Consider the following 13,006-nt stretch of genomic DNA (forward strand, 5'->3'; position numbering starts at 1 on the left):
CGGCCACGCGGGCGCGCTCCCGCGAGCCCCTCCCGCCCCGAAACTCACCTCTCGGGGCTCCCGGGAGTCCACGCGACCGTACCCGACACGTCAAACCCCCTCGCGCTAACCAGCAACGCAGCTTCCGTCTGCGGGAGGAAGTGACGTCATAAGAAAGCCCTGTCCTCCCGGGAGTGAAAGCCGCCGCTGCGGAGACAGGAAGTTGGAGAGGATGGGCGGCCGGAAACCCAGTGAACCGCGCATGCTCTGATAGAATTCGGGTCCCGGGCGAGCGCGTTTCCTCTCTACCACGAAGGGAGGTCGAGTCACGGAAGCGTCGGTGCCTCCGGAACGCGATGGGCTGAGATGTGAGGCAGGGTCCCCACGCTGCGGGCGCCGACCTTCGGCAATCTTCCCGTGAGTGCGCTCGCGGAAAGCGCCGGAGACGCGGCCTCCGCGCCTCGGCTCCGCCCGCGGGGACGCTCCGCGCGGGGGCGCGGGAGGAGTGCGGGCTGTGGCGGGGACGGCGCGGGCGAACCTCTCGAGGCGCGTGGATTCCCGCAGGTGGACAGACACCCAGCGTGAATCTGCTTTTGATCGCGGGAGGATGTAGGTGTGATCTGTTGGAAGCCGTCAGTGAGGACGGGATGTCCCCGCTGGCCTGTAGGACGCGCCAACACAGCTGCAGAGCTTCGATCCGAGCTTTCCACTTACAGCAGCCCACCTTACCTGGTGTGCTTTTCACGGAGTCTAGGCTTTGGGACGTGCTTCATTAACTATTACTTAAACTCCACGGAATCCTATGCTGTCTTGGTCTCGTCCTTCTCCGATGCCCAGTTCCCTTCCCTGTAGTGGGGTTGTATCCCATAATCTCTTATATAGCCACACATACCCACACACTTACACATTTTAAGCGGGATTCTCCCGATCTCAGGGTAAGATCTCTTTTTTATCATGAGTTTTCTGTTGTGTGTGTGTGTTTTGTTGTTGTTCATGGGGCTTGAACTCAGGGCTTGAGCGCTGTCCTTGAGATCTTTTGATCAAGGTGAGTGTTCTACCACTTGAAGCCACAGCGCCACTTCCAGTTTTCTGGTGGTTAATGGGAGGTTAAAAGTCTTAAGAGGAAGTGGCTCTGTGGCTCAAGTGGTAGAGTGCTTGCCTTGAGCTGAAGAGCTGAGGGACAGTGTGCAGGCCCAGAGTTCAAGCCTCACCGACAAAAAAAAGTCTGGAGACTTTCCTACCCTGGCTGGCTTTGAACATTGATACTCCCTGAGTAGCTAGGATTACAGGTGTGAGCACCAGTGCCTGGCTTCTTTTTAGCATGTTCACAAACCTGTTACAGAGTTGACCCTAGGGTCTTCACCCAATAGGTGTATCATTGTATATTTTAATTTTACCTTCACCTCTTTACACTAAATCCAAAGCAGAATAAGATTATTTAATATCACTAAAGACACCTGTAGATTGTTAGCTTGAAAGTTTGGGGTTTTTTTTGTTTTTGGGTGTTTTTTTTTCTTTATGGTGTTGAAACATCAAACATAGGGTGTGAAACATGCTAAACAGGAACTACACCCCTCAGCTACACTGTCAAGTCCTGACAGTGTTTGTTTAGCAGAGAACAACTGGTATTTTATTTTTTAGGTGCAAGTACTAAGGCTTGAGTTTAGGGCCCGTGTTTTTACTTTGGCCTTTTTGCTCTACTGTTGCTCTACCAATTGACTTAAATTTCTACTTCTAGCTTGTAGCTGGTTAATTGGAGGTAAGACTCGCTTGGATTTGTCTACCTTTAAACCTCAACTTCTGAGTAGTTTAGGATTATAGGTATGAGCCCACCAGTGCCCAGATAACCACAGGTTTTTGCTGTTTTAGCCAGTTTCTTAAAAAAAAAAAAAAAAGAGCACTAAACTCAGACGAGTCCCTCAACAAATACATGAGATCTTATTAATCTTTTTTTTTTGGGGGGGGGTCCAGTCGTGGGGTCTGAACTCTGGGCCTGGGCACTGTCCCTCAGCTCTTCAGCTCAAGGCTAGTGCTCTACCACTTAAGCCATAGCGCTACTTCCGGCTTTTTTCTTTTTGCTTATGTGGTGCTGAGGAATCGAACCCAGGGCCTCATGCATGCAAGGCAAGTGCTCTACCACTGAACCACCTTCCCAGCTCAATCTTTTTTTTGGTCAGTTATGGGGCTTGAACTCAAGGCCTGAGTGCCTTGAGCCTCTTTGTGCTCAAGTCTAGCACTCTACCACTTGAACCAGTGTCATTTCTGGTTCTTTTGAGAGGTTAATTGGAGATGAGTCTGTCTCAAGGGGACTTTTCTGCCTGGGTTACCTTCCAACAGCTAATCTTACTTTTTAAAATGCTTTCTCTCTGGGTTGGGAAGGTGGTTTAGTGGTAGAGTGCTTGCCTTGCATGCATGAATTCAGCCCTTGGTTCTGTTCTTCAGTACCACATACACAGAAAAGGCCAGAAGTGGCACTGTGGCTCAAGTGGTAGAAATCTAGCCTTGGGCAAAAGAAACTCAGGGACAGCACTCAGATCCTGAGTTCAAGCTCTGGACTGGCAAAAAAATAAAAATTTAAAAAACCAAAATGCTTCCTCTCCACCTGTTGTGACAAAATCTGCCCAGCTTCACTGTGAACAAAAGGCTGTTTCTTTGCCATCAATCCTTTTACAGTGATGCCATGCACTACCTCAAGAACTGTTCTTTTACTTCCTAGACAGAAATCAGGACTTGAGGTGTAGAGTGGCTCTGTGGTAGAGCACTTGCCTAGCAAGCTGAGGCCCTGAGTTCAAAGAAGCCCTTACTTCCCCTTTCAGTATTTCACTCTTCTCAGCCTGACCCTCTGACTTCCCCCCACCTCATTGTTCTAAAAGGTACTTGCTTGAATGTCACTAGTTCACGATAAAAACCCTGGCTACGTACAGTTTAATATGTACCAATTAAACGTTACTAGTGAAATCAATTCAGTGGTGGTTCACTATTCACGAATCCCTTGCTTTCTCTATTTTGTAAGCTGGTAGGATGAAGTAGTTTTTTGTTGTAATAATCGTATTTAAAATGTTGCAGGAAAAAAGCTCAACTTGAAAACCAAATATATTGCAATGCATTTTAGTTTCCATCATTCATGTATTAAGTAAATATTTAGTGAGTGTTAGCTTTTCCCTATTTTTAGGTACTGGAGATGTAGCAGGGAAAAAAGAATGCAAGCCAGGCACTGCTTGCTCACGCCTGTAATCCCAGCTGCTCAGGAGGCCAAGATCTGGAGGATTGAAGTTCAGAACCAGCTTTGTTGTCAACTGTGACCAAAGTCAAGCCAAGCTTGGGGCACACATGTATGCACATACATATACACACACACAAAGAGAACCACCACCAGCTAAGGAAAAAAATCCGAGACTTCAACTCCTCCTTAACAAGTAAAACAAAACAAAAACAACAAAACACACACACAAGAAAACAGACTAGTGTAACAAAGCCAACAGAGTGGATAATCTGGCAACTGTTTTTAGAAGTGGTACAAGTCAGGTGCTGGTGACACACTCCAGGAAGCTGAGATATAAGGCTCGAAGCTTGCTTGAGCAGGAAAGTCCATGAGACTCCAATTTTAAAAATACACTAAATTTAAAAATCTATACTGTAATTACACAGCTGGTTTCAGTCTGGCATTCTCTTTCAAGTTAACATTTCAGTGTTTTTGGGTTTTTTTGTCAGTCATGGGCTTGAAGTCAGGGTCTGGGTGCTTTGTGTGAGTTTTTCCGCTCAGGGCTAAGTGCTTGACCACTTTCAGCCAGAGGGCCAATTCCAGTTTTCCGGTGGCTCATTGGAGATAAGGATCTCATGGACTTTCTTGCCCCAGCTGACTGAACTGTGATCCTCCCTTTTGAGTAGCTAGGATCACAGCGGGAGCCACCAGTTCCTGGCATATTTCATTTTCTTTCCATTAGAAATTAGATTCCTATTCCATTCAAGCATCCTTCAGCTCCAGGAGGGGTGGTGCTAAGGTGGAAGGGAATGTTTCTGCCTCATGCTTTTGTACTGGATGTGTGTGCTAAAGATCCTTTGTAATCTTCACTCACCCACGGTGGATAGGAAGATATACAAAGGTGTTTAGGAGCAAGTTCCCTCCTAAAAACTTAAGTCTGTACTTTTTCTTCTTTTTCCAAATGGAAAGACAGTGCTGTGCTGATACACAAATCAATTTGGGGCAAAACATGTTTACAAAGGGTTAAGCAAAAATTGGTATAGCATGTGAATTACATTACATGGAGATTCCTTGGTTAGATGTGGAAGGGAGAGTAAGGAATGGAAGGTAAGAGAAAGGCCCAGAGTATTTTCACTTATTCTTTCTAGACTTTTTAGTAAGGGAGTTTCCAGAAGGACACTACATATGAATAGCAGCATTTAGGGGAAAAACGGTTTTTGTGGTTATTGGGTCTAAGTAGACACTGATTTGTAACTGGGACAGATGAATTGGGAACTGTGCATACAGTAGTTAGAAGTATCCAGGTAAAAATGGAAGTTAGTCTTTTTTTAATTGACAAAAATCAACAGAATTTTGTGGCCACAATGTCCTGCCACAACCACTTCTGACATTCAAACGTGAGCTATAAAAAATTATTTCTTCTGGTATTTCCACTCTATATACGTAGTTCTACACTGAAATAGTTTTATTCATATTACCACTACGTACTCAGTTTTTGGAGACAAACACCTTGGTTCAAATTCATGAACCAGTATAGGCTAGAGATACACAGTCAAGTAAAGATGCCCTCATGTTCAATCAAGGATGTGCACACATCATTCAGTTTCTTCTCTGAACATCATACTCAAGTACTTTACTAGAGTCACTAGCTCTGGGTTTCCCCCACATGCCTCAATTTGTTTATAGGCTTTAGATTCAAGCTCTCTAAGAGTATTCCGAGTGTATTCAAAAGAACCTACATCCTCAAGATAATGCACACAATATTTTTTAATATCTACGTTTTCTGTTCTCTGGCGCAAGATGTTCTGCACCTGGGTACTTTCAGGCCTGGACCAAATAGCGTGAATGGTAGGGAAGGAGAACTTCCCCTCTGTTAAGTCCTCACAGAAACTCTTGTTTTCGGTATATTCTTTGGATGATAGATTAGCATAATCATCTCTGATTTGGAAAAAGAGCCCAAGTGTATTAAGCAGTGGCTTTAAATCTTCTTTATAGTCAGAGAACAACTGCATGAGACCTACAGCTAATCCAAACAGTCCACCTGTCTTCTGCAGGACCATAGCTTTATATTCATCTTCAGTGGGACAAGTATAAGTGTCCCTCCAGTAAATATCAAGGCCTTGTCCCTCATGGAGCTCCAAAAGCTGGCGGGTAAAAATCTTCACTGCATCTGGGTGATCCAGGGTTAAAACCTTCTCCAAGCCAAGGAAATACACATAATTGGCAGAATTGATGACAGATGGAATTCCATAGATGCTGTGTGCCACTGGAAAGCCACGTCGGAGCTTGGAGTTGTCTTCGATATCATCAATGAGTAAACTGGCATTATGTAACATTTCTGTAACTTCAATGATAATCTAAAACGGGAAAAAAAAGAATTTCACCTTATTTAATCAACAATTTCACTTTTTTTGGTTGGCTGTGGGGCTTGAACTTGGGACCTGGGCACTGTCCTTGGGCTCTTTTGCTCAAGGCTAGCGCTCTATCACTTTAAGCCACAGTACCATTTCCAGTTTTTTCCTGGTTCATGGACTTTCCTGACCAGGCTGGTTTTGAATTGTAATCCTACAATTTCAGCCTGTAGCCAGGCTGAAGCCAGGGTTATAGGCATGAGCCACCAGTGCCTGGCTTTGACTTCACAATATTCCAAAATTTATGCTTAATGATTTATGCTTAACAGATTAAAATGTCTCAGTTGTCTTTAAATTTTCACAACTAATAATTATTTACCAGGCTCAAGATAATATACTGTGCCATGTATGATGGCTTACACCCATAATCTCAACTACTTGGGAGGCAGAGATCAGGAGAATAACTAAAAACTTAGTGAGGCCCTCATCTCAAAGAAAAAAAAAAATCCTGGCTACATAGCAAGTAGAGATTGGAGGAAGGGTTTGAGAGCAGTCTGGGCAAGATAAAAGCAATACCTCAACCACTGAATTCAGAGCTGGGCACAATGAAGCAAGCCAGCTATTTGGAAAGCATAAATAGGGGATTGTGGTCCAAGTAGGTCAAGCAAAAATCAAGATCCTACTAGAAAAATAGGGCTGAAAACCAGCAGGAGTGGTTCATGCCTATAATCCTAGCTACTCAAGAGGCATAGATTTCGGAACTTTGGCTCAAAGCCTGTGTGGGCAAACAATTCCAAGAGTTTTTTGTTGTTGTTTTTGGTTGGTTGTGGGGTTTGGGCGCTGTCCCTGCACTCTTGAGCCATAGCGTCACTTTCGGTTTTCTAGTGGTTTATTGGAGATAAGAGTCTCACAGTGTTTCCTGCCCTGGCTGGCTTTGAACTGTAATACTCAGATCTCAGCTTCCTGAGTAGCCAGGATTACAGGCATGAGCCACTGGCGCCCGGCCCAAGAGATTCTTATACAAATAATCACCAAAGAGTCAAGTGACAGTGGCTCATACCTGTAATCATAGTTGGAGATCTGTAAATCCCAGTTCAAAGCCAGTCTGCACAGGAAAGTCAGGAGACTCATCTTGAATTAACCACCAAAAAACAGGAAGTGGAGATGTGGTCCCTAGCTAGAGTTCTAGGGACCAACAGGTCCTAAGTTCAAGCCCTGGTACTGGCATTAAAAAACAAAAGCCAGGCTGGGTGTCATGGCTCATGCCTGTAATCCTAGCTACTCAGGAGGCTGAGATCTGAGGATCGAGGTTCAAAGCCAGCCCAGGCAGGAAAGTCCATGAGACACTCCAATGAACTTCTCAGAAAACTGGAAGTGGTGCTGTGGCTCAAGTGGTAGAACCCCCACCTTGAGCTAAAAAGCTGTGCGATTGTGCCCAGGCCGAGTTCAAGCACCACAACCAAAAAAAAAAAAAAGGTCAGATCTGGAGCTCATGTAGTAAGGTACGGGCCTTGAATGGAAAAAAACCAAGTGACAGTACCAGTCTCTAAATTCAAGCCTCAGTATTGGCAAAGAGAAAAATAGAAAAGGGCTGGGACTTGGCTAGTAAGGGGAAGATCTTGAGTTCAAACCTCAGCAATGACAAATAAAATGAATAAAAAGAATTGTCTAATTCAGGCTGGGAAGGTGGTTCAGTGGTAGAGCGCTTGCCTTGCATGCATGAGGCCATGGGTTCGATTCCTCAGCACCACATAAGCAAAAAGAAAAAAGCCGGAAGTAGCGCTGTGGCTCAAATGGTAGAGCGCTAGCCTTGAGCTGAAAAGCTGAGGACAGCGCCCAGGCCCAGAGTTCAGGCCCCACGACTGGACCCCCCTCCCCCAAAAAAAAAAAGAATTGTCTAATTACCTGTAATTTGTCTTCTGGGACTTTCAGCCAATGATTAAATGCCTGTGAAAGTTTGGTTCTTACTTGTTTACCTGTAATTAAAAAATAAAACCTGACAATAAAATATTTTAATTACAAGTTATTAAAAAAGTCCTGCAAAACTGTTTTGACTTGACAAATATGCCTTATGAAATCATTATCTACAGCAGATTTCTTTCTACGGCTTGATACACACAACCCCAAACCCATCTGATATTCACATTCTAGTGTATAGCCTCTTAAAATTAGGACAGGTAAGACAGATTTTAAATCTTAACACTTTTGGAATGGAATGAGTACTTTTTAAAAAATGGTAGATTATACCAGTTTGTTTAGGCACAATTAATCAGCACTCTTAGCACTGTTTCAGAAAAATAAAATTTTTGTATGTGCCATTTCTGGGGCTTGGACTCAGGGCACAGCCTGAGCATGGTCCTGAGCTTCCTTTGCTCAAGGTTAGTGCTTTAATAGTTGAGAAACAAAACAGAACCCAGGGCTTTGTACATGCTGGACAAGTATTTTAATCACATGTTCTACAATACCAGCTATTTATCTTTTTTTTTCATATGTATCACTATTTTTATTGTTATTGTATAGGTGATACATAAAGGGGTTACAATTACATAGGTGAGGAAATGAGTACATTTCTTTTTCAACAGTGACACCCCTTCCCTTTCTCCTAGTTTTTCCCTCCCAAACCTTCTTCCCCACAAGTTGTATAGTCCATTTTTCTTTCTTTCTTTTCTTTTTTTCCCCCTGGTCTTGGGGCTTGAACTCAGGACCTGGGCACTGTCCCTGAGCAAATTCTTTTGCTCAAGGCTAGCATTCTACCACTGGAGCCACAGCACCACTTCCCGCCTTTTCTGTGTATGTGGTGCTGAAGAATCAAACCCAGGGTTTTATGCATGCTGAGCAAGCAGTCCACCACTAAGCCACAGTTCATTTTCAACACAGTATCTAGTGAGTATCACTGCTGCATTTGTTCACCCTTTGTTCTACCATTTCTAAACTTACAAACAAGACAAAAGATATATGTATCACTTTAAATAATAGAAAACCTCAAGAATTAGTTAAGTCTTAACTTTTTTTTTTGTTAACATCTGAATAAATGACCTCAGTCTGAAAACTGCCCTGTACTGGTAACAAATGAACAGTTACCTGGTAATTGAAGCAAGTACTTATAGGGCTCTAGGAGAATTCTCTGGGCTGTTTCTTGTGTCTTCTCCATTGTTTTTTAGGTTTCAAAGCTGACCTGTCAAAACAAACATGAGGTTGGAAATGTTGCTCAGCTAGTAAAATGCCAGCCAATGAGCTAAAGCCTCAGATACCCACTTCAGTCTCGGCCAAGAAAGAAAAGAACAAACATAAAGATGATCTCATGAACAACCAAAATTATCTTTAGATGTCATAATGGCAAAGAATCTGCATGTTATGAAAAAGTAGACTGATTTATTTATTTATTTTTTGGGGTCCAGTCATGGGGCCTGAACTCTGAGCCTGAGCACTGTCCCTCAGCTCTTCAGCTCAAGGCTAGTGCTCTACCACATGAGCCACAGTGCCAATTCCAGCTTTTTTCTTTTTGTTTATGTGGTGCTGAGGAATCGAACCCAGGGCCTCAGGCATGCAAAGCAAGTGCTCTACCACTGAGCCACCTTCCCAGCCCCAAAGTAGACTGATCTAAAGAGTTGTTTTTTTTGGCAGGTGGATGCTGGTACTGGAGCTTGAACTCAGGGGCCTTGCACCTTAGCTCAGTTTTTTTGTCCAAGGCTGGTGGTTCTACCACTTGCGCCACACTTCCATTTGTAGCCTTTTCCCAGATAGGTGGAAAAGTTAAGATTTGTCTGCCTGGGCTGAATTTGACCTGTGATCCTCAGATATGTTTCCTGAGTAGCTAGGATTACAGGTGTGAGCCATTGGTACCTGGCTGAAACCCATCTTTCGGAGCCCAGTCATCATCTGAGTCTGCTATCATCAGTCTCATGGACAAGACTAGGAATTTCAGTACTGTTATTCCTTCTGGTATTAATTTCTCATGGGGCTAGAGGCTTAGCTCATTTGGTAGAGCACCAGCCAATGAGCAAAAGGGTCAGGTACTAAGTTCAAGTCTTGATAAAAATAATTTCTCTAATTATTACTGCTGGCATTCCATTTTACCAGCACAATTAAAAGCTCAGAAAAGCCCAGACTACACAACCTAGTGAGAATTAGGTATATAATGTTCCTGTTTCTTAGTACAGAAACAATGTAAGGTTAAAAAGTAGGAACCACTGTGTTTCTATTATGTACTAGTTCCCCCTCCACCCCGAAGATGTCTAGTATGCTAACAGAAGAAACAACAGAATTTCTCCCTTATCTGTGCGCTGCTAGGTAAGGACAAAGGGTAGTAAGTAATAACACAGGTACTTTGCAGCTTCTCTGCAGCCTAAACATCTCATGAGGCAAAGAAACCTTAAAGTACAATGAAACTGTGATTCTTCTTGGAAAAACCAAAGTGCACATCTGTGTGTCTCCTCATAGATATATGCAGGCAACAGTACTATACATGTAACTTCTTGAGTCATGCTGTCCCTTACTCCTAAGTGTCCCTCAGATTTATTTAACCCTTTAATGCCAAAGATTCATTTCATGCAATCATAGACTAAGACACAAATCCCACTACCTCTTAAGGCAGATTACAATGGATGTAAAGCACGAAGCAGGTAGTTTAGATTACTTTTAGGACTGAAAAACATATGCACACTCATAGGGTCTTTTTTTCCTCTTTCTCTGGTCAATAATAAAGTTTGAACTTCGGGCTTAGACTTTTTACCTGACTTCTTCATTCACAGTTGGTGCTCTACCACATCTCCACTTTTTTTTTTTGGGTCCGGTCGTGGGGCCTGAACTCTGGGCCTGGGTGCTGTCCCTCAGCTTTTCAGCTCAAGGCTAGTGCTCTACCACTTGAGTCACAGTGCCACTTCTGGCTTTTTTCTTTTTGCTTATGTGGTGCTGAGGAATCAAACCCGGGCCTCATGCATGCAAGGCAAGCGCTCTACCACTGAGCCACCTTCCCAGCCCCAACATCTCCACTTCTTGATGGTAATTAACCAGCAAAGTTGGAGATAGGAGTCTCTCCCATCTGTCAGCCAGTGGGCTTTTAAACTTGAACCTCAGATCTCAACCTTGTGAGTAGTAGAATTACAGGGATGTGGGCTGAGGTAAGGTCTTTATGTGCAGTCAAGACTGGATGCAAACCAAAATGTAATGTAGTCAAGGCTGGATAGAGCTTCTCCAGCTTCCCAAAGTCTGGTATCACAAACATATGCCACAATGCCTGGTTAAAAAGCCTGTTTTCTATCATCGGTTCTTGGTGATTATGGCAATAATCCTAGTAAAGTGGAACCCTCACCAAAGGAAGTTATTTCAGCAATATAAATTCAGAAAGAAACATTCCATATGGAATATATCTACATTTGCATTGACTAGCAAACGATATTAAGAATAATACAAGGGGAAGAAGCTATAAAATACTTGGAAGTAATCCAAATTACAATTTAGGAACTTGTTATTTTACTGCCTTAACTTCTGATGTGTTTTAGGGTATCAAAAGAAGAAAAGAAACTTGGGAGAATTGCACAACAGTTCAAGGCCAGACTGGGAAAAAAGAGATTCTATCTCAAGGAATGTGTGTTGTAATCCCTGTTAACACAAGAAGTATAGACTGGAGGACTTGTCGGAGACCATCCTAGCCAAAAATATCACGTAGAGCACTTGCCTTGCATGCAGGAGGCCCTGGGTTCGATTCCTCAGTACCACATAAGCAGAAAAAGCTGGAAGTGGCGCTGTGGCTCAAGTGGTAGAGCGCTCGCCTTGAGCTGAAGAGCTCAGGGACAGCGCCTAGGCCCAGAGTTCAGGCCCCACGACCCACCAAAAAGAAAACAAATTAGTGTGTCAGTAACGGGCGGCCTCCAGGACACAGCCCGAGCTTTGGCGGATGCGGTGTGACCCCAAACGCCATTCCCGAATCCGCACAGACGCCAGGGCGCCGGGGCCGAGCGGCGGGACCGACCACCGCGTCCTGAGTCTTCCCGAGCACGCGCCGGTCCCCGCTCACCCCGGCGGCGGGCAGACACCGCCCCGCGCTGGGGACGGACGACCGCCCTTGGTTCCCTAGACGTAGACAAATCGGGGTCGGGCGACCGAGCGACCGAGAGCCCGAGGTTCTGACAGCCCCACCTAGGAAGTCCCGCGGCCGCGTACACGCTCAGCGCGGACCGAGGGCCCCGCCGGCCCCGGCTCCCGAGGCGTCATCCAGTCCTCCGCGGGAAGCGTCCGGTCACCGTCTCACGGCGGGCCAGGAGACACACCCGTGTCCTCCCCGCTACCGGCCCCACCCCGCCGCCCGCCGTCCTCACCTCGCCGGCCTCGGACCCTGGGCTTCCATGCTCACCCCGCTCACCCCGCACCGCTCCGAGGCGGGGGCCGCCGGGGCCGGGCTCCTTCCCGCCCTCCTCTCGCCGCCGCGAGGGCCGTCGGGGCGCGCAGAGCGCCGCTACTTTCTCAAAGGGACAAGTCTGACTTCAGAAGCACGAGGGAGACGAGAGTCCCCGGCGGGGCGCGCAGGGGCGCGGCGTCCCGCGGCCCTAGCTCCCGCTACGGGCGTCCGGCTCGCCCGCATCGCTCAGCCGTCACCCCCGCTTCCGCCGCAGCGGTCCCTGAGCCGGGTCAGCATCCGGGTCCTCTCACTTCCCCCACACCTCTCTTTTTTCTCCCCCCCCCCAATCAGCCCCATCCCCGCCTTTTCCCATCCGGGTCCCCCTCCGCCGCCGCCGCCGCTCACGGTTCCACGATGATCTCACGACTTCACGTCGCCGGTCCAGGAGTAGCAGCGCCCAGGATCAACTTCCCACTTTATAGTTCAGCCCACAGCTCCTTCCGACGCCTACATGAATCCCACCCCTTACTTCATCACAGCACTCTCCGCCCTCAGCCGCCCGCGACGCCGCATAACTCGGTACTAGAAAATGCGCCATCCCGCTCACACTGCGCAGGCGTCGTCGCCGCCTCCCCCGCTGCCCGGGGCTCCGCCCTCTCGCCCTCCCCTTTCCGATACACGCAGGCGCCGTGGCATGATGGGTGTTGCAGTTCTACTCGGCGAGGACTTGCGCCCCGGCCCGAGGAGATGGACTGCATTACCCAGAAAGCCTTGAGGCGTAACTTTCTGTTTCCATAGAACTGGTGGGAAAATGGCGTCGTTGTTTGTATCAGACGAGCCAATAGGATTAGGGCACAGGCGGGCTCTACGGGACCTTAGCCAATCCGAGATCGCCTGAGAGGCCATCCGGGAAAGAGGGAGGGGAGGGGAGAGAACCCAGGGGAGGGGAGAGAGAGAGGGAGGGGGCGCCGAGCTGGAGGGGGAAGCGATGTTTGCCCGTCAGTCGAGTCCGGAGTGAGGAGCTCAGGCGCCGGAGCGGAGGCAGAGTCTCGAGCCCGAGCTTGCTGCCACCCCGGCCGGCGCCTGGACCTTGGCCCGGAGAGAGCCGCAGAGGGCCCGGTGCCGCGTCCCCCGGAG

General features: G+C 46.7%; 2 protein-coding genes and 1 long non-coding RNA gene across 8 annotated transcripts in view; 1 reads left to right on the forward strand and 2 right to left on the reverse strand.

The window, feature by feature from the left end:
- The window catches only part of Tbce (tubulin folding cofactor E), a 28,155-nt gene extending 28,026 nt beyond the window's left edge, over positions 1–129 (reverse strand). For both annotated transcript variants that reach the window (XM_013014658.1, XM_013014657.1), the window contains exon 1: positions 49–129. The gene's annotated coding sequence lies outside the window, so the exon portion shown is untranslated. The remainder of the gene's footprint in view (positions 1–48) is intronic.
- Positions 130–305: 176 nt separating this feature from the next.
- On the forward strand, positions 306–782 carry LOC105984481. The gene is made up of 2 exons (XR_001174994.1): positions 306–396; positions 544–782. It is a non-coding gene; the product is annotated as an uncharacterized LOC105984481 (long non-coding RNA).
- Positions 783–4,482: 3,700 nt separating this feature from the next.
- On the reverse strand, positions 4,483–12,485 carry Ggps1 (geranylgeranyl diphosphate synthase 1). 5 transcript variants are annotated; one of them, XM_013014663.1, is made up of 4 exons: positions 12,399–12,485; positions 8,614–8,707; positions 7,438–7,508; positions 4,483–5,538 (listed from the first exon to the last, which is right to left on the reverse strand). In XM_013014663.1, exons 2-4 carry the CDS (start codon positions 8,681–8,683, stop codon positions 4,777–4,779), a joined length of 903 nt encoding a protein of 300 aa, XP_012870117.1. In that variant the 5' UTR covers positions 8,684–8,707; positions 12,399–12,485; the 3' UTR covers positions 4,483–4,776. The 5 variants fall into 5 exon arrangements, with proteins under 5 accessions (XP_012870117.1, XP_012870115.1, XP_012870118.1 ...); XM_013014661.1 differs by lacking the exon at positions 12,399–12,485 and adding an exon at positions 12,275–12,392; XM_013014664.1 differs by lacking the exon at positions 12,399–12,485 and adding an exon at positions 11,885–12,167.
- Positions 12,486–13,006: the final 521 nt, after the last annotated feature.

This window comes from Dipodomys ordii, unplaced genomic scaffold (assembly GCF_000151885.1).
Source record: "Dipodomys ordii isolate 6190 unplaced genomic scaffold, Dord_2.0 Scaffold24, whole genome shotgun sequence".
NCBI classification, from domain to species: Eukaryota; Metazoa; Chordata; class Mammalia; order Rodentia; family Heteromyidae; genus Dipodomys; species Dipodomys ordii.

Bases quoted from the DNA above. Each gene is read 5' to 3' on its own strand.
- Ggps1 (XM_013014663.1), bottom strand. From the start codon at position 8,683: ATGGAGAAGACACAAGAAACAGCCCAGAGAATTCTCCTAGAGCCCTAT. The intron at 7,509-8,613 runs GTAACTGTTCAT...TTTTAATTACAG, and splicing joins GTACTTGCTTCAATTACCAG to GTAAACAAGTAAGAACCAAA. The intron at 5,539-7,437 runs GTAATTAGACAA...TTCCCGTTTTAG, and splicing joins TCCCAGAAGACAAATTACAG to ATTATCATTGAAGTTACAGA.